Raw genomic sequence first — 22,925 nt, 5'->3', positions numbered from 1 at the left:
GCCGGACTCTGGCTTTGAGGCTCGCTGGGTGGTGAGTGGAGGACCCGACCGGTCGCGTCATGTTAGCGCGGGGGCGTGTGAGTGAGGCACGTGTTCCCCACCTGGGTCTTCTCTGCGAGTGCGCTGCTGCTGCTACTACTACTGCTGCTACTGCTGCTGATGCTGCTATTACTGCTGCTGCTGCTGTGCGTGCACGTGAGCTCTGCCTTCAATTGAACACGCTGCATGTGTGAGTAAGCTGTGCGCGCTGTGTGTCCTATATGGCTGACCGTGAACCCATCCGCTGTATGAGTGCTATATGGGCTGTATGTTGTCTATAAAGTTGTGCATTTTGATGAGTGTATTCGTTGGCTATATGTGCTATGTATGAGCGTGCTATCTGCTATGTATGAGAGTGCTGTGCTGTTTGCTATGACTGTGCGGCTGCCATGTCTGCGATGCTTTTTTATGAATGTGCTACACTGAGTATGCTGTCTGCTGTGCTATGTATGAGTGCTATGATGCGCTGTTAATGAGTATGCTATGTATGAGTGTGATGTGCACTATGTATGCATGAATATAATACTGGTAGGAACCTGGTTACACCAGCCCACAGGGGATTATTGTGTCCGTCCGTCGTGCAGGGAGGGGCTGGGTGGGGAGTGTGGGGAGGGGTGGGGCTGGGTGGGGTGGGGCTGGGTGGGGAGTGTGGGGAGGGGTGGGGCTGGGTGGGAGGGGTGGGGCTGGGTGGGGAGGGGCTGGTCACCCCGTGGTGCCCTTATAAAACTCAACGTTTAACCTACTCACGCCGGCTTGTGCCCGCCCTCACAGTCGGGCATATTTGCGGAATACACCACGCCGCCGTTGACCCTGCAGGCCATTGACCGAGCAACCCAACGTTCCTACCAGCTCCCTCCGCAGGAATGTGTTACGTCAGCTATGTGCATGCTATGAATGAGTGTGCTGTCTGGATGCTACGCGTGGATGCCATATGGGTTGCTGCGGAAAAGTAGACATTGTATGGGAGCAGCAAGTTACAAGTGTATGCTACGAGTATGCTATGCTATGTGTGTGTATGCTGTGAATATGCTATGTGTGTGTGTGCTATGTATGCTATGCGTGTGTGTATGCTGTGTGTATGCTATGTGTGTGTATGCTGTGTGTATGCTGTGTGTATGCTATGTGTGTGTATGCTGTGTGTATGCTATGTGTGTGTATGCTGTGTGTATACTGTGTGTATGCTATGTGTGTGCTGTATGCTATGCTGTGTGTATGATGTGTATGTGCTGTGCTCCGGGTGTGCTGTGGGTGCGAGGTGCATGCTCGCTCGGCGGGCCGTGCTCCCGTGATGCCCCGCGCGCACTAGACATGGCGCCGTGCTGCCCGTACGCGGGGGGAGGCGCTCGCCTCTAGGCCTCGCGGCGCGGGGACGCGGGATCCCTGATCCCCCTCACCCCCTGAGCCCCCTGAGCCCCTCATCCCCTTACTCCTCACCCCCTCAGCCCCTCAAACCGGTTCTCCCGCTCGCTGTACTCTCTCCGATCCCCCCTCGTCAGCCGACTCCTCACCCCCGACTCACTCCTCGTCCCCTACTTCTTTCATCCACTGAGCTCCCCCCGTCCTCCTGCCCCCTCTGATCCCCTGATCCCAACCACCCTCACTACTCCATCTCCTCTCGCCGCCTGGTCCCCTCTCACTCCCTGTCACTGCTCACCACCCACCCCCCGTTCTCTTTTCCCTTCTCCCGCCCTTTACCCCCCCTACCCGGTCTCCTCCTTGATCCCTCTGCTTCTTCCTGCTCCCCATTCCACTCCCCTCGATTCCTTTAACGCAGCGACCCTCTCATAGACTGCTTGGGCTCATCTCTCTGCCCCCCAGCCCCCCACTTTACTCCCTGAGACCCCATCCCCCTCTGCCCCCCCACCACTCCCTGAGACCCCCCCCTCTGCCCCCCCACCACCATCCCCCTCTGCCCCCCCCCCACTCCTCTGCACCCCCCCCCCCACTCCTCTGCCCCCCCCCCCCACTCCTCTGCCCCCCCCCCCCCACCACTCTCTGACCCCCTCCCTGATCTCCGGCCACGCCGTCACCAGCTGAAGGCCCCCCCCCACTCGGTCTCCCTCCTGCGTCGCCTGTGGGGCCTGCCGACTTCGCTCGCGTGAGTGCGGCATCAGCGGTGCGGTGTGGGGGGGGGGGGGGGGTCGGGGATTCGGCCTTCGGTTGTGCGGCGGGAGAGGCAACTATCAGGGGAGTGGAGATCAGGGATCAGAGTAGGGGGGTCAGGGATCAGAGTAGGGGGGTCCTGTGTCCGGGTATCAGGGATCGGAGTAGGGGGATCAGGGATCAGAGTAGGGGGGTCCTGTGTCCGGGTATCAGGGATCGGAGTAGGGGGGTCAGGGATCAGAGTAGGGGGGTCCTGTGTTCGGGTATCAGGGATCGGAGTAGGGGGATCAGGGATCAGAGTAGGGGGGTCCTGTGTCCGGGGATCAGGGGTCGGAGTAGGGGGATCAGGGATCAGAGTAGGGGGGTCCTGTGTCCGGGGATCAGGGGTCGGAGTAGGAGGGGTCAATGATCCCAGTGGGGATCAGAGGCCCAGGGACTCTGTTATCAGGGACCGGCGATCATTGACCGGGGTGTAACCAGGACTGGGACAGCTTCTAACTCGTACCCACAGTCCATGGCGATGTGCTGCTGCGCTAGATGATGTGTGCCTGTTATAATGTATCGCTGTATTTAGGGTCGTTGTGATACTACTACAGTGGGGTGGGCTGGTGGATAGTACTGTAGCAGCCATAGCCGAGCTTGCTACTGCGTGTGAGCTGGGCGAGGAGATGTTCATTTTCTTGTCTCCAACCCCGGCTGGAATGATTCTCCGGGGTGAACCCATTTGGGATCCCAATCGGGAGGGGAGAGTTTATAGTATCATGGTCACTGAGCGTGGATGACGGAGATCATAAAGACGGGGCGTGAGGGAGTCCGGGTTTGGGTTGGTGGGCAAAGTTCCCCCGAAACCGATGGGTAATGAACATAGGGACCGATGCGGGTTTGAGGGATCCATCAGCGAAGTATTTTGAGAGAAGCCACAATCCCAGGATCGGGGTTGAGGTATTGGGTTGTCCGGCCAAGGAACTTTGCGGTCCATTTAATGTAATTGTAGTGCCCTAGACATTGTATATAATACACGTGGCCAACCCACCTTACAACGCTTGCCAGCATGAGGGTGAACCTAGCCTGGTACAGAAACTTCACCACTTGGCGCCGAACGGATGCTGGTTATTGCTGCTGCTGTGGTGTGTGTGTGGTTGTGTGTTTTAGTGTGAGGTGCACCTAACCTGGCACAATCGCCGTGGTGACATCACCGACACTTCGTGGCTAACAGCGGCTGGTGTGACGTGTTGGTGTGAGGCGTGGCGTGTCCGGAGTGGTGTATTGTGCGTGGTTTTTTACGAGTTGTGTGTCTCTGTGGTGCTGTCAGGTGTCGTGTATTTCACCAAGTTAATTGACAATCTTTCCATACCTATCTACCTATACTCGTGGAATTTTTCATCTGGGTACAGATACATTGGGAGGCTGCTGCTGCTGCTGCTCAGGTGAGCGTCTAGGGATGGCTCCCTATCGTTAAACAATTTTATTGTCCACTGCTGACCTGGTTAATTACTGCCCATTCTGAGGAGTTGGAGACTGCTTCTAAACTCCGTATTTTGGCAGAAAGAGGTGATGGGGGGGGGGGGGGTCTTTACCGTCAGCTGCACCAAAATGGCAGCCTAGAAACTCTGTGTCATCCACACTCCCCACCCCCTCGTCCCTCCGTGAGTAACGGTGGGGTTTTTACGGAGGGTTGACGACTTCCCGTATGTGGGCAGCGTGTTCGTGACCAGTTCCATTGCGGCAGGAGGGGGAGGTCTCGCTCAGAATTCGTCGAGCAGCAGTCCATTGGCCGCGTAAATCTGCCTTGGCCTGTTTCCTCCCCACGAAGCTCCGGCTGGATCTGTTCAGTCACAATCACACAACCCCCTCTTCTCTGTGCCTGCACAAACGCCTACAACCCACCTTGCAACATGCAAACGGCCCTGCATAGATCCGTCCTGGATGTATCCATATGGGATATTTCAGATCCCTGAGAGATCTGGACCTAGTCCCAGAATTGACCTCCGCGACAAGCGAGACTGCATGGGCTGGGTCATGTAGCCCGCATGCCCAGCCACCGCATTCCAAAAGAGCTTCCGCTTTGGCCGGATAGAGGGGGCTAAACGGTTGCTGTATGGGCTATGGAGGAGATGGGCGAATGTGGTACAAGAAAATGTTGAGCTTGATTGGACTTGCGAATCACTGGTTCCAGTGGTGTCAGCCTCTGTGGAGGAGGCCCGTGAAAGTCGCTTCTGCGCAGTTGAAAAATACTGCTGGGCAGTTGGGAGGCAAATTTGGAGGGGGGTAAAGGAGTGACCCCCTCACCAACGAGCATAGCGATGGGTGACTAAAATACAGTAAGGTGGCACGGTAGGGAGCGTAGGTGGTACAATGGCCCGATCATTCAAATCATATAACCTGTAACACCTGGATCTACCCCTGTACCTCCTAACAACGAGCCTTTGATACTTTACGTGGCCTCAAAGTGCACCGAGTTTGGCACAAGCGCCATGACATCACCACCACATCGTGGCAAATGGCAGCTAATTTGGTTGTCGGTAGTCTCTAGTGCCACCGCCATTATTAGTATTATGCACAATGTCTATATCCTGTACAGCGTGTGTATTGGGTGTGCATGGAATTTACGCTGCGTGTCTCCGTGTGTGCTGTGAACGCCGCTCAGCCCCTCAGCTCGACGCCGCGCGGCATCCCTCGGGCCACGCGCACGCCCCCCCCCCACGGCACCGGCAGCTGCGATGGCATCGGTGATGTCCGGCGCCGTCGACTGGCTGCTCCTACCCTTCGACCTGTACGTGGAGATCTTCCAGTACCTGACGGCGGGCGAGCGGGCGAGCGCTCGCGTCGCCTGCCGGGCGTTCCGCGCGCTCCTCGACCACCCGTGCCTGTGGCACGACCGCACGGTGCGCCTGCGCGAGCTGCACCGCTACGACGCTCGCACGTGGCGCACGCTCCAGGGCCGGCGCGTCAGCCGCGTCGAGCTGGCGCGCGCCGCCGCCAAGGACCTGCGCCGCCTGGCCGAGGGCCTGCCCGACGTCACGGCCGTGCGGCTCACGGGCTCGCCCCGCGCCGGCGCGCTGGCGCCGCTGGCCGCGCTGGCGAGGCTGCGCGACGTGTGGCTCGACGACTGCACGCGGCTGTCGGGCGCCGAGCTGCTGCGCGACGTGGCGCCCTTCACGGGCCGGCTGACGCACCTCACGCTGGGGAACCTCACGAGCTTCGGCGACGACGACCTACGCCAGCTGGCGCGGCTGCAGAACCTGGAGGCGCTTTCGCTGCGTCGCTGTCTCAAGAGCTCCGGCGGGTTCAGCATCTCGGGCCCTGCGCTACAGTACGTGCTGTTCCGGCTGCCCAAGCTGCGCTCGCTGGCGCTGTACGCAGCCGGGCTATCGAGCGACGGGCTCTCCCTCGCCTTCACGCCGCCCTGCCAGGACCCAGGTAGGGGGCCCGTACGGCCATTTTGCTCTCTGGGGGGGGGTGGAGTCGGTGGGGATGCAGAGGGAGAGGGTGGAGGTGGCTCGGCGGGGCACAGAAAATGCCAGCACTGAAGAGCGAATGGAGAGTGAAATGCTATGAGCTGGCGCGGCATCCCTCGGGCGACGAGCTACCATGTGGTTGACTGGTGTGGTTCAGGTCAGTGGGAATGCTGAGTGACTAACTGGTTGGTGGGTTGACTGGAGGTGGTGGTAGTAGGGTGAGTATGTGTGGCTGCCTGGTTGGCGCAAGGGCTTGAGTTGGTTGACTTCTGAGCTCGGTCACAGCTCATAACTTTCCCGGTTTTGGATTTTCATTCCTGGAGTGGTGGTGCAGTCGTTAGCGCACTGCTCTACAAACCCGGCAACCCGAGTTCGAATCCCCCTCACGGCTAACATCGGTGACGAATATTTGAACTGGTCCTGGGCCTCCCCGAGATCGACTGCTTTAAGACGAGCAGCTAATGCGTCATGTAAACATCAGCACTGGACAGAAAAGGCGGCCGGGTGTGGCGCTGGCCACCTGCGATATTAATAGGTGCTCGTTATCAGCACTTGCCCCAACAGTCTGTTGAGGCTACACGGGAGGTCTGTTCACACCACCGGGGGTTCAGGACATCAAGACCAGAAAATACAGCCGGATTTTAGCCACGACTATCGCTGGGTTTACACACGGGTAGCGGGATAAATTGTTTTGGAGGCAAGGGTTTGTGAAACTCCCAATCCCACAAGTCTCCGACTTGACCAGGAGATGGCAATACAGCAAGCGGGTTCGTGAACTCGTCTGTATCGTGAACCTTTGAGTGTGATCCCCTCGTATGCATGGTGGGTTGTCTCTGGCTACTCTGGTTTCTTCCCATACGAAACAAAACGCTCGTTATTCAAACGTTGTAATGGAGAAGAGAGTTATCATAGTAGGTTTTTACCCTTTAAACTGGTACAAAACTGACACCTTTATACAAGGCATCATGTTTGCAATAACCACAGCACAAGCAGTCAAATGCAAACAAAAAGAAAGAACTTTGATAATGATAATATGCACTGTCCTTGAAGTTGATTGGTCCACACTCGTAGTGTAAATGCTTACCCCGAGCTCTCAATACTCTGATAGTGCGCTGTTTTTGAGTTGTACGCCTTTTGGCGTCATCTGGTCCAACACCAATGGAGACTAGGCTCTAAGGAAAGCTGTCTCGGGTGTGGACCAATCAACTTCAAGGACAGTGCATATCATTATCATCATCAGAGTTGTTTCTTTTTGTTTGCATTTGACTGCTTGTGTTGTGTTTATTGCAAACATGATGCCTTGTATAAAGGTGTCAGTTTTGTACCAGTTTAAAGGGTAAAAACCTACTACTATATTTTGCCACTGGTAAAGGAGGTCTCATAGTGTAAATGAGAAGAGAGTTTGCCTAAAAAACTATGAATACCAGCATTCATGTAAATGAGTGTCTAAAAGGCTGGTAAATGCCATGTTTTGAGTTGGAAACCGGCCACGTGGCTCCTCTGCAGAGCGAGCGGCTCCGCGCACCACTTCCTGGGGACGTCTTCCAGTGATTATCCTTCGGAGGGATTTGCCTCCGCCGTGTCAATGTGGAATTTCTAGCACTTGTATTGCCGGAGCGTGAACGGGACGTGCGAACACCGGTGCCTCAATGCTCATTTGAGCGGGAACTCTGACTTTGGAATCTGCGTATTACAGTGAATAGCAACCATAATGTAAAGTCCCATGTCAGTTAATTTCTGGATTAGTGTCTTCCCACACCGTGTCAGTCATTTGGAGGGGGCGGGATTCTTTGGCCATACTTCACCAAGCTGGTCAATGTGGGCCGATGAAGGGGGATTCCCCGAACCTCTTTGGATATCACGCTCCACCGATATTAGCTGTTGCCTGGAATCGAGCTCAAGTCGACGGGTTCATAGTAAGGTTGTTAAAACATTGGTCTTGTGTCCATTACCAGTAACCACATTGCCTAAATTTTGGAAAACCCCGGCTCACGGTGCCACACGTACAGGAAACTCGAGACCAATGAACGTAACCTCTTAAACTGAAAAAAGAAGGGAGTTTCCACTGGTCGAATGGTCGCACACTGAACTCGCAATCCAGAGGTCACCGGTTCGTTTCCATCTCCTGGCTCGGCAGCCAAAACAATGGAATACAGCCACAGTCTGGGCAATTAGGACAACCCCACTACCATGCTTGCCTGTGCTGTGCAACATCCTCCCGCCAAACATTCGCCGCCAAGATGCTGGGCAAAGTACATGCGGCACCGGAGTTACCCCTTCGTGTCGACATTTTCAAGCCCCACCACCCATGCGCCTGAAGTCCCAACACCCAGTGTGTGCAATACAACAGTCCTAAGAGTGGACCCGGCCGGGTACGGGTAGGGTACTGGTATCGGGTACCTGATTGCGACCTCTGGGATGAAGCCATGTTGCAGGCGCGGGTGGGTTGATTCTAGGAACTTGAATTGTGAGAAGAGACAAGACGTTTGGAAATGAGTGACAAACAGTTACTCACCAGTGACTCACGGTCTACCCGTACCCGTACCCGGCCGCACCAGGGTCGCAAACGGCTACCCGTACCCGGCCGGGTACGGGTAGCCGGGTATCGGGTAGGGTATGGGTATCGGGTAACCGGTTGCGACCTCTGGAGTGGAGTGAAGAATTGAGAGCCGTGTAAGTGCCGAAAACTAGGACCTCGTAAGCGATCCATCCGTCCAGATGCCTGGCTTTGACCTTCCAAGGCGCCACTGGGTGCAGTTAAACTGCTTGCGGTGTGACCAGGGAGTGTGTTGCTGCTTCCGCACATCGATGGGGCATCCTATGTGACAGCCCCACTGTGTGAATGCGGGGAGCAGGAGACCACGGCGCACGTCGTCTTCGGCTGTGAAGTGTCTCAGGGCGGACTGGTTGCCCTGCAGGTGCTGGAGGAGGAGGCTGCAAAGTGGCCCTGTGGCTATGTGGGCTGAGGTCCACTCAAAGCACATTTATTAATATATATTGTAAATGTGTCTGGTGTTTTGACTTTGGGAAGTCGTGTGAAATAGAATTCGCTAAGTAGATAAACTGCCACCTCTTCAAAGACGTCTGGTCCACGTGGAGGATGAGACCTAATATCTTGAGCTTCCTGGAGTCGAGACTTCTAACGCCAGCAGTGTTGTGAGCATCAAGCAATTGCAGGGCTGCCCCTGCACCTTTTATAAAGATTTCCATCTTGCCGTTTGTCCATTCACATGTGCCAATCATTGAATGTTTTTGTTGAGAAACGGTTACAGGTTCTGCACTAAGACAACCGGTAATCGAGAACGGCGATTGGTTCGCTGGTTGGCGTAGTGTCGTAGCCGTACAGTGATCACTCTTAAAATAATCAGGCCTGCCTGTGACGACTTGCGCCACAGTGAATCTACTAATTATTGTCGATTTACATTTGTGCAATATATTTTATGTCTCGCGTGATGCGGTTGTTTTTAACGCCGATTTCTATTTGCTTCGTCGCTACGTTTAGTTTTATTTTATTATGTTCTGATTTTGTAGTTTCGGTGACCCAGGTCTCTCTTTGCAAACGAGACTCATCCCGGCCCCTTTTAAGTTCTCAACACGTTGAGTTCAATAGCAAAATCAACAAAAAAACAACACTATAAAGCATCGCAGCGCGCTACCCGTCGCGCCCCGCAGGATAAAAGTTTTAACGGTTGACGCTGCTGCTGCTGCCATCGCTGTTGCCGTCCCCGGCGCGGCTGCCGCCTGCTGCCAGCGTGTAACGCAGAGGGCGATCTCCCCTGCATCAAGTCGCTGGCGCTGGAGAACCTGGGGCTGACGCACTCGCTGAGCTGGCCGCTGTCGGACGAGGCGCTGGATCAGCTGGCGACCGTGCGCACGCTCCTTGTCAACTCGTGCTACCTGTTCCGGCGGAGAGACCTGCCCATCCGCGAAGTCACTGCTATCTTCCAGCGCCTACCCAATGTCGTGCACCTCGACCTGGGATGTGAGTGTGCGCGAGGTGCGCAATGTGTGTGTGTGCGCATACGAGCATGGTGATGTGAGCGTGTGTGTATGGGGGGAGCGGTGGTGTAGCGGTTAGCACACTGCGCTACGAACCCGGCGACCCAAGTTCGATTCCCTTTCGCGACCAATACCGGTGACGATTATCTGAACTGGCCCTGGACATCCATGGGGTCGACTCAGCTTTGAATGAATACCTGGTGCGGTGTGTAAATATTGCCACTGGGGAGACAAAGGGGGCCGGGTGTGGTGCTGGCCACCCAACCCCTCATGTGCCGTGCCAGCCTTCATGGGTGCTCACAAACAGCACTTGCCCCAACAAGCACTTGCCCCAACAGTCTGCTTAGGGAGAAATTTGTCTTCGTCTTTTGATGGTGCGTGTGAGGGTAGTTGCTGTGTGTGGGAGGGAAGTGGTGTTGATGTTTGTGGCTGTAGTATGGGTGTGTCGATTCAGCCTTCATAGAGTACCTGGTGCGGAGTGTAAACACTATCACTGGGGAGACAAAGGCAGCCAGGCATAGTGCTGGTCCACACGACGCCCCTGGTAGCACCGTGCCAGTCTTCATCGGTCCTTGCTAACAGCACTTACCACAACAGTCCGTGTAGGCTACACGGGCGATCTTTGTATTTGTACATGTGTGAGAGTTACGACGACCAGATCATCTCCATCCTGAGGTGAATTATTATTTGCCATCGTCCTAGCAGGCTCACTGAGTGGCCAGCAGATGGCCTGCGTGTACCGTATCACGTTCCCCTTGCATGTAGCGGTCTTACTGTACGTTCTGAAGGTGTGCTGTGTGTATGGGCTTGTGCTGTGTATGAGGCTGTACACATCGGACCAGGCTCCGTGTACCATACCTAGTATTGGCTAAATACCCGGGTATACACTCATGTCCTAGGGTACACATCTGTACAGGTACATGAATGGTACACAGTGTCGTTTGTGTACGATTCGTTGTCTGTGTGGTTTGGCATGTGTACCCATGTGCTGGCAGATGCCACATACTGTGCGTGTTCCGCATAGAGATGTGTGGATGCACTGCCAATGCCATACGAGTACTCTGTACTGTGTGAGTACTATGTTGGGACGCCGTGGTGGAGAGATGTTAACTCCCTCGCCTGGTATGAAGGAGCTCGTGGGTTCTATCCTGACCCTGATGCCTGCTGTATATTTGGAGTTTGCATGTCTCTCTCCCCGTGGTCGTGTGGATTTTTCTCTGGGTCTTCCGGCTTTTCCCTGCACATTTAGAAAAAAAATTTCGAGTATTTGCCTGCTATAAATTTCCACATGATAAGCCACTTCGTTGAGCTATCATTTGTGGCCAGGTCGCTTCTGAAAAAGAGCCATTTGGCTCAGTGGGCCTTACCTGGTTAAACAAAAATAAAAAAATTCCTCGTTATTCATGAACTTGCTATCTGCGATTTTGGCTATCCGCGAATCGCATCTGGAACACCACATGACTACTTCATCGAGAGAGAGAGTGATGAGGTAAAGGAATGATAGAAAATATGATACGAAAAAGTGATGAGATTTATTGTTTATGTATTTATTCATAGGCAAATATCATTATTCGCAAAATTTGCTATTCACGATCATTTCCGGAACGTATCCCTCGTGAATAACGAGGGAATACCGTAGTTTAAAAAAAATTATCTTGAGTACACGGTGACAGGGTGGAATAGAGGAGGGGAGATGGTACAGGGGTGAGAGGCGGTGGTGGGCGGGGGAGTGTGATGGAGGGTGATGAGAGAGTGAGGGAGCGGAGAGAGAAACGGGGAGAGAGAGCAGAGAGAATACAGAACAGAGCGATAACAAGAAAGGAAGGGATGAAAAAAAAGTTAGAGAATAGAGCAGAAGGACAAGAGATAGGGGGAGAGAATAGGGAGAATGTCAATGTAAAGAGGGGGAAGGGTGCGTTTAGTGTGGGAGAGAGAGGGGAGAGAGAGGAGAGAGATCGTACCGAGAGCTGTGATGGGGGAGAGACACGGAGTCTGTACAGGAGAGGGAAGATTGGAAAATGGGTCGATGTGAGAGATGTGGAAGATGAGGATTTAGGGCCGGGTAGAGCCGTATCTCCTCGTTAGAGATTCCCTCTATCCTCCCACCATCACTGCCCCTCACCCACACGACTCACCACCCACCACTCCTCACACCACTCCACCACCGCTCCTTACGCACACTGCTACACCACCGCTCCACCACCACTCTGCAACTGCTCCATCAACACCGCTCCATCACCACTCCACAACCGCTCTTCATGCACACTGTTCCACCACTGCTCCACCACCATTCCACCACCACCACTACTCCACCACCGCTCCATCACCCGTCACCTCTTCACACCAACAGTGCTCGCCGCCCACCACTGCTGACACCACACCATGAGTGAGCGTGAGCATAGCATGAGTGAGTTAGTGCTTGGTATGGGAGTGAGTTTGCATAGCGGTGTGTTGGTCCAGTTAATGTCATTCTGTATTGCATCAGTGTCGTGAGAGATGGCAGCGGCTTGGGGGAGGCCCTCCAGCAGTGGATAGATCACGGCTGATGGCGATAATGATGGGTGTACTACATCTGTTATTGCCGAGCATCTCCCCGCTTGACCCCAGTGTCTGCCCTCTATTTGGTTCCTGTCTCTCCATGGCTCTGGCGTCACAGTGTATCTCTTCCATCGAGTTGTAAAATGGCTTTGACAATTTCTCTCTATATTTGTTTTTTTAATTAAGGCCTTAAATGGTGCAAGCTTGAATGACCATCAGTTTCCAATTAATCAATGCCTTTTCACGGTCCGCTAGAGCCAGGCATTGTGCCGTTTTATATTCTTGTGCGTTCTCTAGAATCTGGTGTGCATGTCTTGTCGGCATTGTGCACTGTATTTATATGTTGTGTACGTCTGTATGTTTGTCTTGTGCACACGTACTTTGTGTTTGGATGATGGGGCGTGGTGACGCAGTGGTTAGCGCACTGGGAACCTGGTGACCCAAGTTTGATTCCCGCTTTCGGCCAACACCCTTGACGATTATATGAGCTGGTCCTGGGCCTCCCTCAGGTCGACTCTGCCTCAAATGAGTGCCTGGTTCAGTGTGTAAACATCAACACTGGGGAGATCAAAGTGGTTAATTGTGGTGTTGGCCACCTTGTGCGCCGTTCCGGCTTTCAGCATAACAAGAAATAAGAATACAATAACAGCTCGTCAGTACCAACCACAATGACAACAACAACAAAAACAACGACACGACAAAAACAACGACACAACATGCCCACCAAGCAGGATCAGCCGCGGCTGTTACCAGCTTCACCATCATCAAACTCAATCTCCTGCTTCCCCCACAGTCCACAACTCCCTCCCCACAGCCGTCTGGGCTGTCCACTCCCTGCCCCTGTGAAGGCTCAAGACCTTTTCTCTCCTCCTCTGTCCATGACTCACTGCCTCTGGCAAGAATATAATTAGGTGCACTGTCTGTACAGCATCATGGCATGCGGCCGTGCGTCTTTGTCCCCCGTGTTCCTCTAACCGCCTGTGCCCCTGTTTCCCAATGCCCCCCTGTTTCCTTCTCCCCGTTCCTGTGTTTCCTTCTCCCTGCCCTCCTCTCCTCCTCTTCTCGTGTTTCTGTCTCTGCCCCCCTGTTTCCCCTGTCCCTCCGTCCCTCTCCCCTGCTCCCCACCGCGCCCCCGTGTCGCTCTCTCCCCGCACGTAGCCACGAACTGCAAGAACGCGGTGCTGGAGCACGTGCCGGCGTCGCTCCAGTCGCTGGACCTGCGCGACTGCTACAGCATCTCAGGCGCCGGGCTGCAGTTCCTGTGGGAGCGCGCGGGCACCTCGCTGCGCCACCTCAACCTCTCGCTGTGCAACCGCGTGTCGCACCAGCCGCTCGCCGTGCTGCACAAGCTCTTCCCCAACCTCGAGAGCCTCGACCTCAGGTATCAACCTCCGCATCGTCATCGTCGTCATCGTCTTCGTCATGATCTTTATCATCGGCATCATCTTCTTGGTTCTTTCGGTAAAGTCACGTAGAAGGGAAGTAATAAAATAATAAAAATAAAACATAATAAATAATTCTCACGACGTTTCGGCCACAACGCAAGCAGCCATCCTCAGGTGAAGACCAGGTCGGCTGCTTGCGTTGTGGTCGAAACGTTCTACGTGACTTTACCGAAAGAACCAAGAAGATGAATCCCTGCAGTCACTAAATCTTTAAATCGAAAAATCGTCATCATCTTCGAAATGGTTACCGTCGTCTTGATCGCCATCGTCTCCAGAGTCGTCCGGAACACGTACAGACAGGTTGTGCGGTGGTACGGACACCTCGGTAGAAACCCACGTCACATTTACACGGGTGTTGATGTCCCGGCACGGCAGGGAGTGCAGGGGGGTGAGGGGCGTTGAGGGGGCAGCAGGGTGGGGGTGGTGGAAGAGGCAGGAGGAGGAGGAAGGGGTTGAAAAAAGGGAGAGCGCATTTCTCAGCAGCGTGGAGGTTAAGACAGCCTGACATTTCACTCACAGCGACAACGTCACGAAGGGTCACGGTGGGCCGGCGTGGGGCAGGGTGGGGTGGGACACCACGGAACTGTGGGGGAGATAAAAGCAGGATGGGTGGGGGGGATATTGGAGAGATTTGGGCAGAAGAGGGAGGGATAGTCATGTGATGGGGTGGGGGGCCATTGGTGGCATTGGGATAGAAGGGGAAGACATTGGGGGGAGCGGGGCTGTGAGGGAGACAAAGTTGAGATGGGGGGAGAGATTTTTTGTTGGGTAATTGGGGGGGGGGAGCTACTGGGGAGATGCGGGGAGGGATACGAGAGGGATGCCGCGGCCCGTGTTCGTCATCGGGGAGAAGGGGGAGAGATGTGGGGGGCTTGTGGGGATGGTATGAGAAGGGCAGGCAGGGGGGGGGGCAGGGTGGGGTGAGGGGTGAGGGTGTCAACTGAATAGACGTTAAAGAAGGGGCGTGGTGAAGCAGGAGGACTGGGGTCCCACGTAGGAAAGGGGGGACAGAATAAAGAGTGGCGGTGGGGGGGGCTGAGATGGAGAAGGAATAGGAGGGAGGAGGAGCTTAAGAGAGGCGGAGGAGGAGAGGGAGGAGGAGGAGGAGTGGGCCCTGTGGGGGGTGTTGCGCCGTGTTTCATCGCGGGGCTGAGCGGCCGTCCTTGGTTGCCGTGGCGACGGCCGCACCTCATGATTGAACAGATGTTGGGTCTAGGCTGAATTATGAATCACGTTGCCCACACTTTCCCCCCTCTCTCCCTCCCACTATCCCGAACTCTCCCCATCTCCTCTCCCCGCTGCCAGTGACGAATTGCTTGCACGCACGGTACACGTGCCGTACACGCACTGCACACGCGCCGTACACGCGCAGAGATGGGTGACTCCACCACACCCATGCACACGCACGCAGGGAGAGCAAGCAAGAGGGAGAGATTAAGTGAGAGAGTGAGGGTGCAGGAACGAGTGAGTAATGAATTGAGAGGGCGAGCGAGTAAAAGAACGAGCGAGAGCGTGAGAGAGCTGGTGAGTAACAGAGACTGAGTGAGAAAGTGAGCGAATGAATGACAGCATTCGAATGAGCAAGTAAATGACAGGATGGGAGACCATGAGAGGGTAAAGAGAGAGCGAGCGAGAGGGCAAAAGAGAGAGAGAGAGCGAGAGGGTAAAAGAGCGAGCGAGAGCAAAAGAGCGAGTGAGAGAGAGAGCGAGTGAGAGCAAAAGAGCGAGTGAGAGAGAGAGCGAGTGAGCGATCTTGACCCGTGTGGCCCCGGCTGTCGAGGGAGCCATTCTGAGTGGCCGGGCGCAGCGATCCCTCTCAATTAGACGCGGCTTGTAGCTGCTAATGCGGATGAATGAATGTCACCTGCGTGGGCCGTGGGGGGGTGGTGAGGGATGTTTGTGTGCGCGCGCGCGTGTGTCGGTGTAGGGAGCGGTAGTGTAGCAGTTTGCGCGCTACATTACGAACTAGGCGACCCGAGTTCGATTCCCGCTCACGGCCAAAACCAGTGACGATTATCTGAACCGGTCCTGGGCTTCCCCTAGGCCAGGGGTGGGGAACGTCCGGCCCGCGGGCCGTATAAGGCCCGCAAAATCATTTGGTCTGGCCCTGCCAAGGCAACCGCAGGCGGGTCTCGAAATTCAATAAATCTAGGAGCAAACCTGGAAAAGCAGTTGTGAGTAGCAGCAACATCATCGATACCAGCTAACATCACACGCCTCACCAAAGAGAAGCAGTTCCAGCCATCGCATTAGGGGTGAGTTAATTAAATGTTTGACCAAATATAACGGGCTAATTTTTAAGTTGATAATTTTGTAATGGCACGCGAATGATGTTATAAATATCCAAACGGCCCTTGGCAGAAACAAGGTTCCCCGCCCCTGCCCTCGGCAAGGCGGTGGCAGGGCGTGGTGCTGGCCACTCGCCCCCTCGTGTGCCATTCCAGCCTTCATAGGTGCTCGCTAATGGCACTTGCCCCTACAGTCTGTTAAGGTTTAATGGGGGGATCTTTGTTGTGTGTCGGTGAGGAGAGAGTCGTGTGGTGGTTTCCACACCGCACTACCAGCCAAGCAACCTAAGTTTGATTCTCGTTCATAGCCAACATCAGTGACGAATACCTGTGTGTGTGTGTATGTTCATGTACTCCTATGTGTACCATGTTTGTGTATGTAAATAGCCATGCTATCCTGTGCATGTGTGTGTACCTATCCTTTGTACATGCCTTTGCTAACCTGTGTATGTATACGTACCCATGTACGTGTGTGTATAACCATGCTAACCTGTATCTATGCTATAACCCCCTTGTACATGAGTGTGTGTTTACCCGTATGGGTAGGCATGTTCGATTCTTGTGGGGAGCGGTAGTTTAGCGGTTAGCGCGTTGCGCTGTGAGCCCGGCGACCCGGGTTCGATTCCCGCTCACGGCCAACACCAGTGACAATTATCTGAACCGGTCCTGAGCCTCCCCTAGGTCGACTCAGCCTCAAATAAGCACCTGGTGTGGTGTGTAAACATCGCCACTGGGGAGAAAAAGACGGTCGGGCGTGGTGCTGGCCACCGACCCCCTCGTGTACCGTTCCAGCCTTCATAGGTGCTCGCTAACAGCACTTGCTCCTACAGTCTGTTAAGGCTGTACGGGGGATGTTTGTATTTGTGCGCTACGAACCCAGTTGCGTTCCCGCTCGCGATCAAAACCAGTGATGATGATCTAAACCGGTCCTGGGCCTCTTCTAGATCGACTCGACCTCACATGAGTACCTGGTGCGATGTATAAATATCTCCACTGGGGAGGCAAAGGCGGCCGGGCGTGGTGGTACCGACCGCCCACTCCCTCGTGTGCCGTGGCGGCCTTAATAGCCGCTCGTTAACGGCACTCTCCCCAACAGTCTGTTAAGGCTACACGTGGGGGGATCCTTGTGTGTTTGCGTCAGCTCGTGTAGGGGCGTGACAGAGGGCGTGCTCAGCTCGCTGGCGTGCATGCCCCGACTGCGCATGCTGTGCCTGCGCGCGGTGCCCGACCTCCCCGACGACGCCCTGCGCCGCTTCCGCACGCTCACGCACAACCGCGTGCTCCTCACCCTGCCCCGCGAGAAGGAGTGCAACCACCAGATGTACGGCCTGCGGGGTCGCGACCGGTCAGTTTGCCAGCCACAAGCGCGCCGCACAAGCATCGCCACACTGCACCGCGAAAAGCGCCACCCTGCGCCGCCATCGCGCCCAATGCCACCGCACACGAGGGACCGTCGCCACGCCACCTTGGGTCGCAGGAGCGTAAAATCGAAGACGAGCCGAGTCAAGTTTATTGGTTATTGCGTGTATGCGTGTACCTTGCACTTCTTTCACACCGTACGTACGGAGGTGCAGGGGAAGGGTAACTAACTAAACACAAAAAGCAGTTGTAAAAAAAAATTGTTTTCAGTCTATATTTGAAAGTGCATAGCTCCGGGTCACTTCTTAATATTGGAAGGAATGGTGTTCAAGATGGTCGCAGAAGCGCATCTGAAAGCACGCGATACGGTGATCGTGTTTGTTCGATAGCTAGCCAAAAGCCGCTGCAAGAACGACTGGCGTTCGCTTGATGGTTTATGCTTCTTGACGAGATCGGCAAGGTATTGTGGTTCATTTGTGGCGGGAATTTTCTGTGTAATGAATATGACCTTATAATCTATTTGTTCAGAAACCGGAAGCCAATGCAGCTCAGTGAGCACCGGCCGGATACGTTTGGATCTTGCAGTACCCGTCACGACACGTGCCAAACAATGCTGTACACACTGCAGCTTACTATATTTTTGCCAGACGTCCCGTAGAGGAGTGAGTTGCAATAATCGAGCCTTGCCGATACAATGCTACACACCACCGTGTGGTCGAATGTGTCATCGAGCCCTGATATGAAAATTGCAGGATCTAACAATATTTTGCACGAGGTGATCAAATGACATGTTCTGGTCGAGTATGGTGCCGAGGCTGCGACCACCACACCTTATCCTCCCACAATTTATTCCGCCTGAGTGCCAACCAGCAGAACCTCTTGAATTTTCTGGCTTAAGTAGCATTTAGTTTTGTGCAAACCGCACACGTGCACTGCTCGCGTGCAATCTTCGAGGTTACCAAGGATCTCCATATCTAACTTTGACTTAACTGCAATGTACAATTGTGGGTTCCTTCCCTGGTGCCGATGTACAATAGCGTATCCGTTAGGTGCAGCCTCGTGCTGAATTATGTCCGGTCAGTCGTCATTTACCCAGGTATTGATAACGGGCCAATATGTCGAATCCACAATCGTTGATCAGATCCTGGATGAGCGCCGTCTTGTAGACTATGGAACGTGCGTTGACCAATTCAAAGTTTTCACAGGCGAGAACGAGAGGGACCCAGGATAAGTCTCATGTGCAAGAGTGACCTAGGTATGAGATAAAGTCCGTAGGTTGTAGGATTGAGATTGCAGGATCCAGGCAGAGATGACCAGGCCGCAGGCTTTTCCCAGACTCCAGCTCAGGATCGGATTCACAACGTTCCGGGATTTCTTGGTGCGCAGGCTGAGCTCGCCTCTTGCCAGGCGCCTGCACGCACTGACGAGGTGAAGCCTTTCAAGTATCCCCAGCTATCCCAGAGGTAGCCCTGGCAGTGTGTTTGAATGTGGTCACGCCCGAGGTAAAGATTGTGTGTATGGGGGGGATCTTTGTTCTTGTCATGGTAATCGTGATGCATCCCCCCCCCCCTCTCTCTGTGTCTGCCCCCCACACCCCCAACAGTTACACTCTCGCCTGCCCGTGAGTCCCCATGCGTTCACGCAGGGATCTCCGGGGGGGTCTCGGAGGCTTTCGAGGTCCCCGCGGGGGGCGCAGGGAAGGTGAGGTTGACTGACGTCGGAGAGATGGAGCCCCCATGAAGAATTCTGGGGTCCCCCCGCACCTCCGCTCCTCCTCCCTTCCCCCCAATTCGACCCCCTCCCCCCCCACTCCCCCCCCCCCTCGGCGAGGGGGCGGCCCCCACTTCTCTTGCTCCCTGTGGGAGACGCGATGGCACTGCCGCTCCCGCTTGAACTTACGTGGGGGGACGGAGGGGCCCCCCCAATCCGTGAGCGTGGGCCGGCATGAGGAAGGACGAGCAAGACAGCCGGGATGGCACGCGACATGGTGACCCAGCTGGGCCGGCCAGCCAGGTGACCCGGTGACCTGCTGACCCGATGACCTGCTGACCCAGCTACACGTGGTCAAGGCAGGCGGAGGCGAGGATGCGGCCGAACTTTTTGAGTTTTACAGTTTCAGTTGCGAGGGGTGGAATTTCCGCGAGGTTCCGTGTGCGCCCATGTGGAGGAGGGGCGCACTTCTGTGGGCGGGTGCGGAGGGGTAGCGGCTGCTCTCCCTGTGCCCCCCTCCCTTCCCACTCCACCAGGACCCCCCCCCACTTCCCACACTCACTGAGCCCCCTCCCTCGTTCCCCAAACAAGAAGCCACTTACTCCAGTCTGGGCAACAGTTAACGGCTTGCTCATTGGGGCAAATCGCAATGATTGTGCGAGCGGCAACAGCAATAGCAGCAGCAACGGCAATTAATTATTGAGGTGGATTGAGGTGGATTGGGATGGTGTGTGTGTGTGTGTCAGCCTGGCTCGTATGGTAATCTGTGCTTGTGTGTAGCGTGTGCGTGGTTGTGTTTGTGTGAATGTGTGTGGCCGCGTGTGGTCGTGTGTATTTGTGAACAATCGTACCTGGTTGTACGTGTGCGTGTGGCCATGGCGTGTGTGAGTGGGTGTGTGTGTGTGTGTTGCTACGTATGTGGTTGTGTGGTCCTCCCTGTTTACCCCAAGAGTGCTGGAATTAACTTACTGAGCCATTTGCTTCTCGGTAACAAAACAAATTAAGCAACACAGTGGGGTGGGCGTGGTAGAGAGAGGGGGAGAGATATGCAGGGAAAAGTTATTGTTAGGAGAGGAGACGGGCAAGAATTAGAACGGAGTGTTGGGTGAGGGGCCCATGACCTCCACAACCCCGCTGGTCCCCAGGCAGGGGAGGGGTGGGGTGGGGGGGTGGGGGCTCCTGTCACTCAGAACCAGTTGAGGCTCGCGCGGAGAGCCACGCCGAGTCACAGAGTTTGCCGCTTTCGCTTGTTGGCAGTCAGCGGGACAACAGCAATGATAGGTAATGGCAATATAGGTAATTGATGACTTATGAAATCGGGTGAGATCCCATCGAGACGTGGACATCAAATACAGGGTGGGCTGGTGGAGGATGCCGGTGTGAACATCGTGACAGGAGCGGGGGGGGGGGATCCACACGTGTACCGACTCGGTGGAGACCTGTGGCCCGCGCGGTGGCGTTGTATAGGTGTAGCGATTCAGCCACGCGACACGTCCCCCGGATCTCGATCACAATCCCTGAAGCGGTCGCTCTTCTTGTCAGTGCCGTCATTTGTCCCGTCGCATCTGGACGGGCGCGCCATGTCCCCGTGTCTCGCTCATTTCCACCGTTTGTCTCGTCCGTAGTGACCGCTGTCCCGTGTAATGTTTAGTCTGGACTGTTTGTTTACTCTGGACTGTTTGTTTACTGTTTCTGGACTGTCGGTCATTTCTGTACGGCATCTCCCCATTTCTACCGTTTGTCGCGTTTTCTTTTTTGTCTCATTTGTTCCATCTCGTTGGTTGTGATTATCATTCTGAAGGGAAAATCCTGAGTGTTAATTCGCACACAGTCATAAAATAATGTATCTTTATTTGGCATCGATCAGCACCCCCACGCCGGTCTATGTAACACCACCCTCAGCATCCTCCCCGACTTAACTAAAATTCCTCTCTGCAGCGAAGAGGCCACCGAATGGCTCTGGCTCGGCTCTGGCTCGGCTCTGGCTCAGCTCTGGCTCGGTCTCCAACCCCGTGGCTCAGCTCGGGCTTTGAGCCAGCCGCGTGGTTTCCTTTGAAGGGTACGCGACGAGCATGCGGCTCTGTTGTGGCCTCAGCGCAGGCTCCGCACGCAAAATCCCGAGCACTGCTGGGGACTGTGCTCAGAGCTGGCTCGAGTTAAGTGGAGGATGATGACTTTCAGCCCGCTCACTTGAGCCAGAGCCAAGCCTGAGCCACGAGTTATGAACGTGGGCCTAAATTTTTTTTGTTATTTCAAGCGCCGAGTCACCTGGAAAACCAGTCGTCGTCGCTTCTCAGCACAAACTGTTAGCGGCAGAAGTAGCAGAACGTCACTGTAGTAATTTCTTTAATCTATTCGTTTAAGTTTTATTTTACGTTTTTTACAGCGGAGCCATCATCTCTCTTGCTGGGTGATGGCGGGGCGGGGGGGGGGAGTCGTTTATACGCAGGATTTATTCCCGGGTTTTTGCACTTTTTTATTTTGTAATTTCGCCCAAATTTGTGGTTCAATTTCCGACTGGGGTGAATCTCTGTCAGTAGCGTTTTTTTGTTCTCCCCTCATTCTTCACAGGGTTTCCTCTCAAATTACCCACCAAAAACGAATACACAAACACAAACCTTACAACGCCAAGTTTTTAAAAACTTGCCCTCAAATTACTCACCTTACTCGGCTCCCCCCCCCCCCCCCCTACTGGCAGACTAACGGGCATCGCCGAGCCAGCCGCTGACGTCACCGTATGCCGCACAGGGACAGCTGCCAATGGGGGGGGGGGGGGGGGGCCCTGCGCTCCGAGACACTTTTGTTGCGTGTTCGTGGACGATGCGTGTTGCTTCGTATGTCGCGAGCAGTGTTCCGCGGTGAATCGCTACATGCCTATTGCAGAGAGTCAGATGACGATGGTGGTGTGGTGATTATGGTGGGGAGGCGGGGGGGGGGGGGTGCTCGGTTCTGAGATGGCTCTGGACTGCCCTGCCGCTTGTAAATATGATTTATTTATGATGACAATGTTGAGGGCTGGTGCCATGGAACGTCTGTCCGCTGGTGCCAGCATTGGACCCCACGCGCCTGTTCACTCTGGGATGTCGCATGCGCGTGCATTTCTCAATAAAAACAACGCTTACTGATTTGTTTACATCCTGTACGCGTCACCGGTGATTGCACGCGCACACGGAACGCACGGACCCCGTGCTGATCAGGCTGCGTAAACAGAGCGGCTGCCCTGGGTTTTCTTGGAAACCGATGACAGCGTGGTGATGGGACTTTGTTTTCCAGAACACGGTGCTTTCCGGCTGATGAGTTCTCACACACAGAGACCCACGGACTCTTAACCGACACCGTGGGCTCGCACAGACCCACGGACTCACGCCGAGACCCACGGACTCGCACACGTCCGTAGCAGACGCGGGAGAATAGACTACCGTACAAGGGGCTTTGCAGCCCTGCCTTCTGCTGCACGCAACATAGCCGCTCAGCAACCTATAGCACCTGATTTGTTAATGGTGATCGCTCATCCAGTCTCATCTCTTGCTTAGCTTGCTAGACGGGTGCATTCCGGGTGAATTGGTCGTGTGCGGCAGTGGAGTCATTGGTAAGTGGAACAATTCCCGAAGCCCAATTACAATCCACCTCCTCCCCCGTGTGGGGGGAGGGGGGGGGGGCCCCAACCCCCCAACCCCCCTCCTTCCTCCCCCAGCCTCCAGAGCACATTCAGGACCTGGGACAGCGCCCATTACTCACCGGGTCACGGGCGTCTCTCCTCGCAAATTTACGATTATCAGCAACCGTTCTCGATCCTCTCTGCTGGATGTAAAAGTACCGATGCCACAGTCGTCATGTGCCACGTTCTGTCCGCTGCTGGGTGGAGGTGTTCCCCCACGCCGTCCTCGCGGTCCTGCGACGGCGCAACGCATCTCTCATTCCTGCACGCGAACTGATCACGGCAGTCGTGCTCTTGGGCGCTTTCTCTCCTTTGTCGTTCTGCCCGG

The 22,925-nt window shown here is 54.9% G+C and overlaps 1 protein-coding gene across 1 annotated transcript; it reads left to right on the top strand.

Moving 5' to 3' along the window:
- The first annotated feature begins 2,047 nt into the window (after positions 1–2,047).
- On the top strand, positions 2,048–22,072 carry LOC133342321 (uncharacterized). Its single transcript, XM_061551404.1, has 7 exons — positions 2,048–2,137; positions 3,537–3,569; positions 4,790–5,562; positions 9,364–9,582; positions 13,296–13,518; positions 17,012–17,215; positions 18,833–22,072. Exons 3-7 carry the CDS (start codon positions 4,863–4,865, stop codon positions 18,852–18,854), a joined length of 1,368 nt encoding a protein of 455 aa, XP_061407388.1. The 5' UTR covers positions 2,048–2,137; positions 3,537–3,569; positions 4,790–4,862; the 3' UTR covers positions 18,855–22,072.
- Positions 22,073–22,925: the final 853 nt, after the last annotated feature.

Source organism: Lethenteron reissneri, chromosome 14 (genome assembly GCF_015708825.2).
Source record: "Lethenteron reissneri isolate LAM-NWPU_2019-01 chromosome 14, ASM1570882v1, whole genome shotgun sequence".
NCBI classification, from domain to species: domain Eukaryota; kingdom Metazoa; phylum Chordata; class Hyperoartia; order Petromyzontiformes; family Petromyzontidae; genus Lethenteron; species Lethenteron reissneri.
The sequence above is the reverse complement of the archived record's forward strand: the minus strand, read 5'-3'. Positions and strand labels throughout refer to the sequence as shown.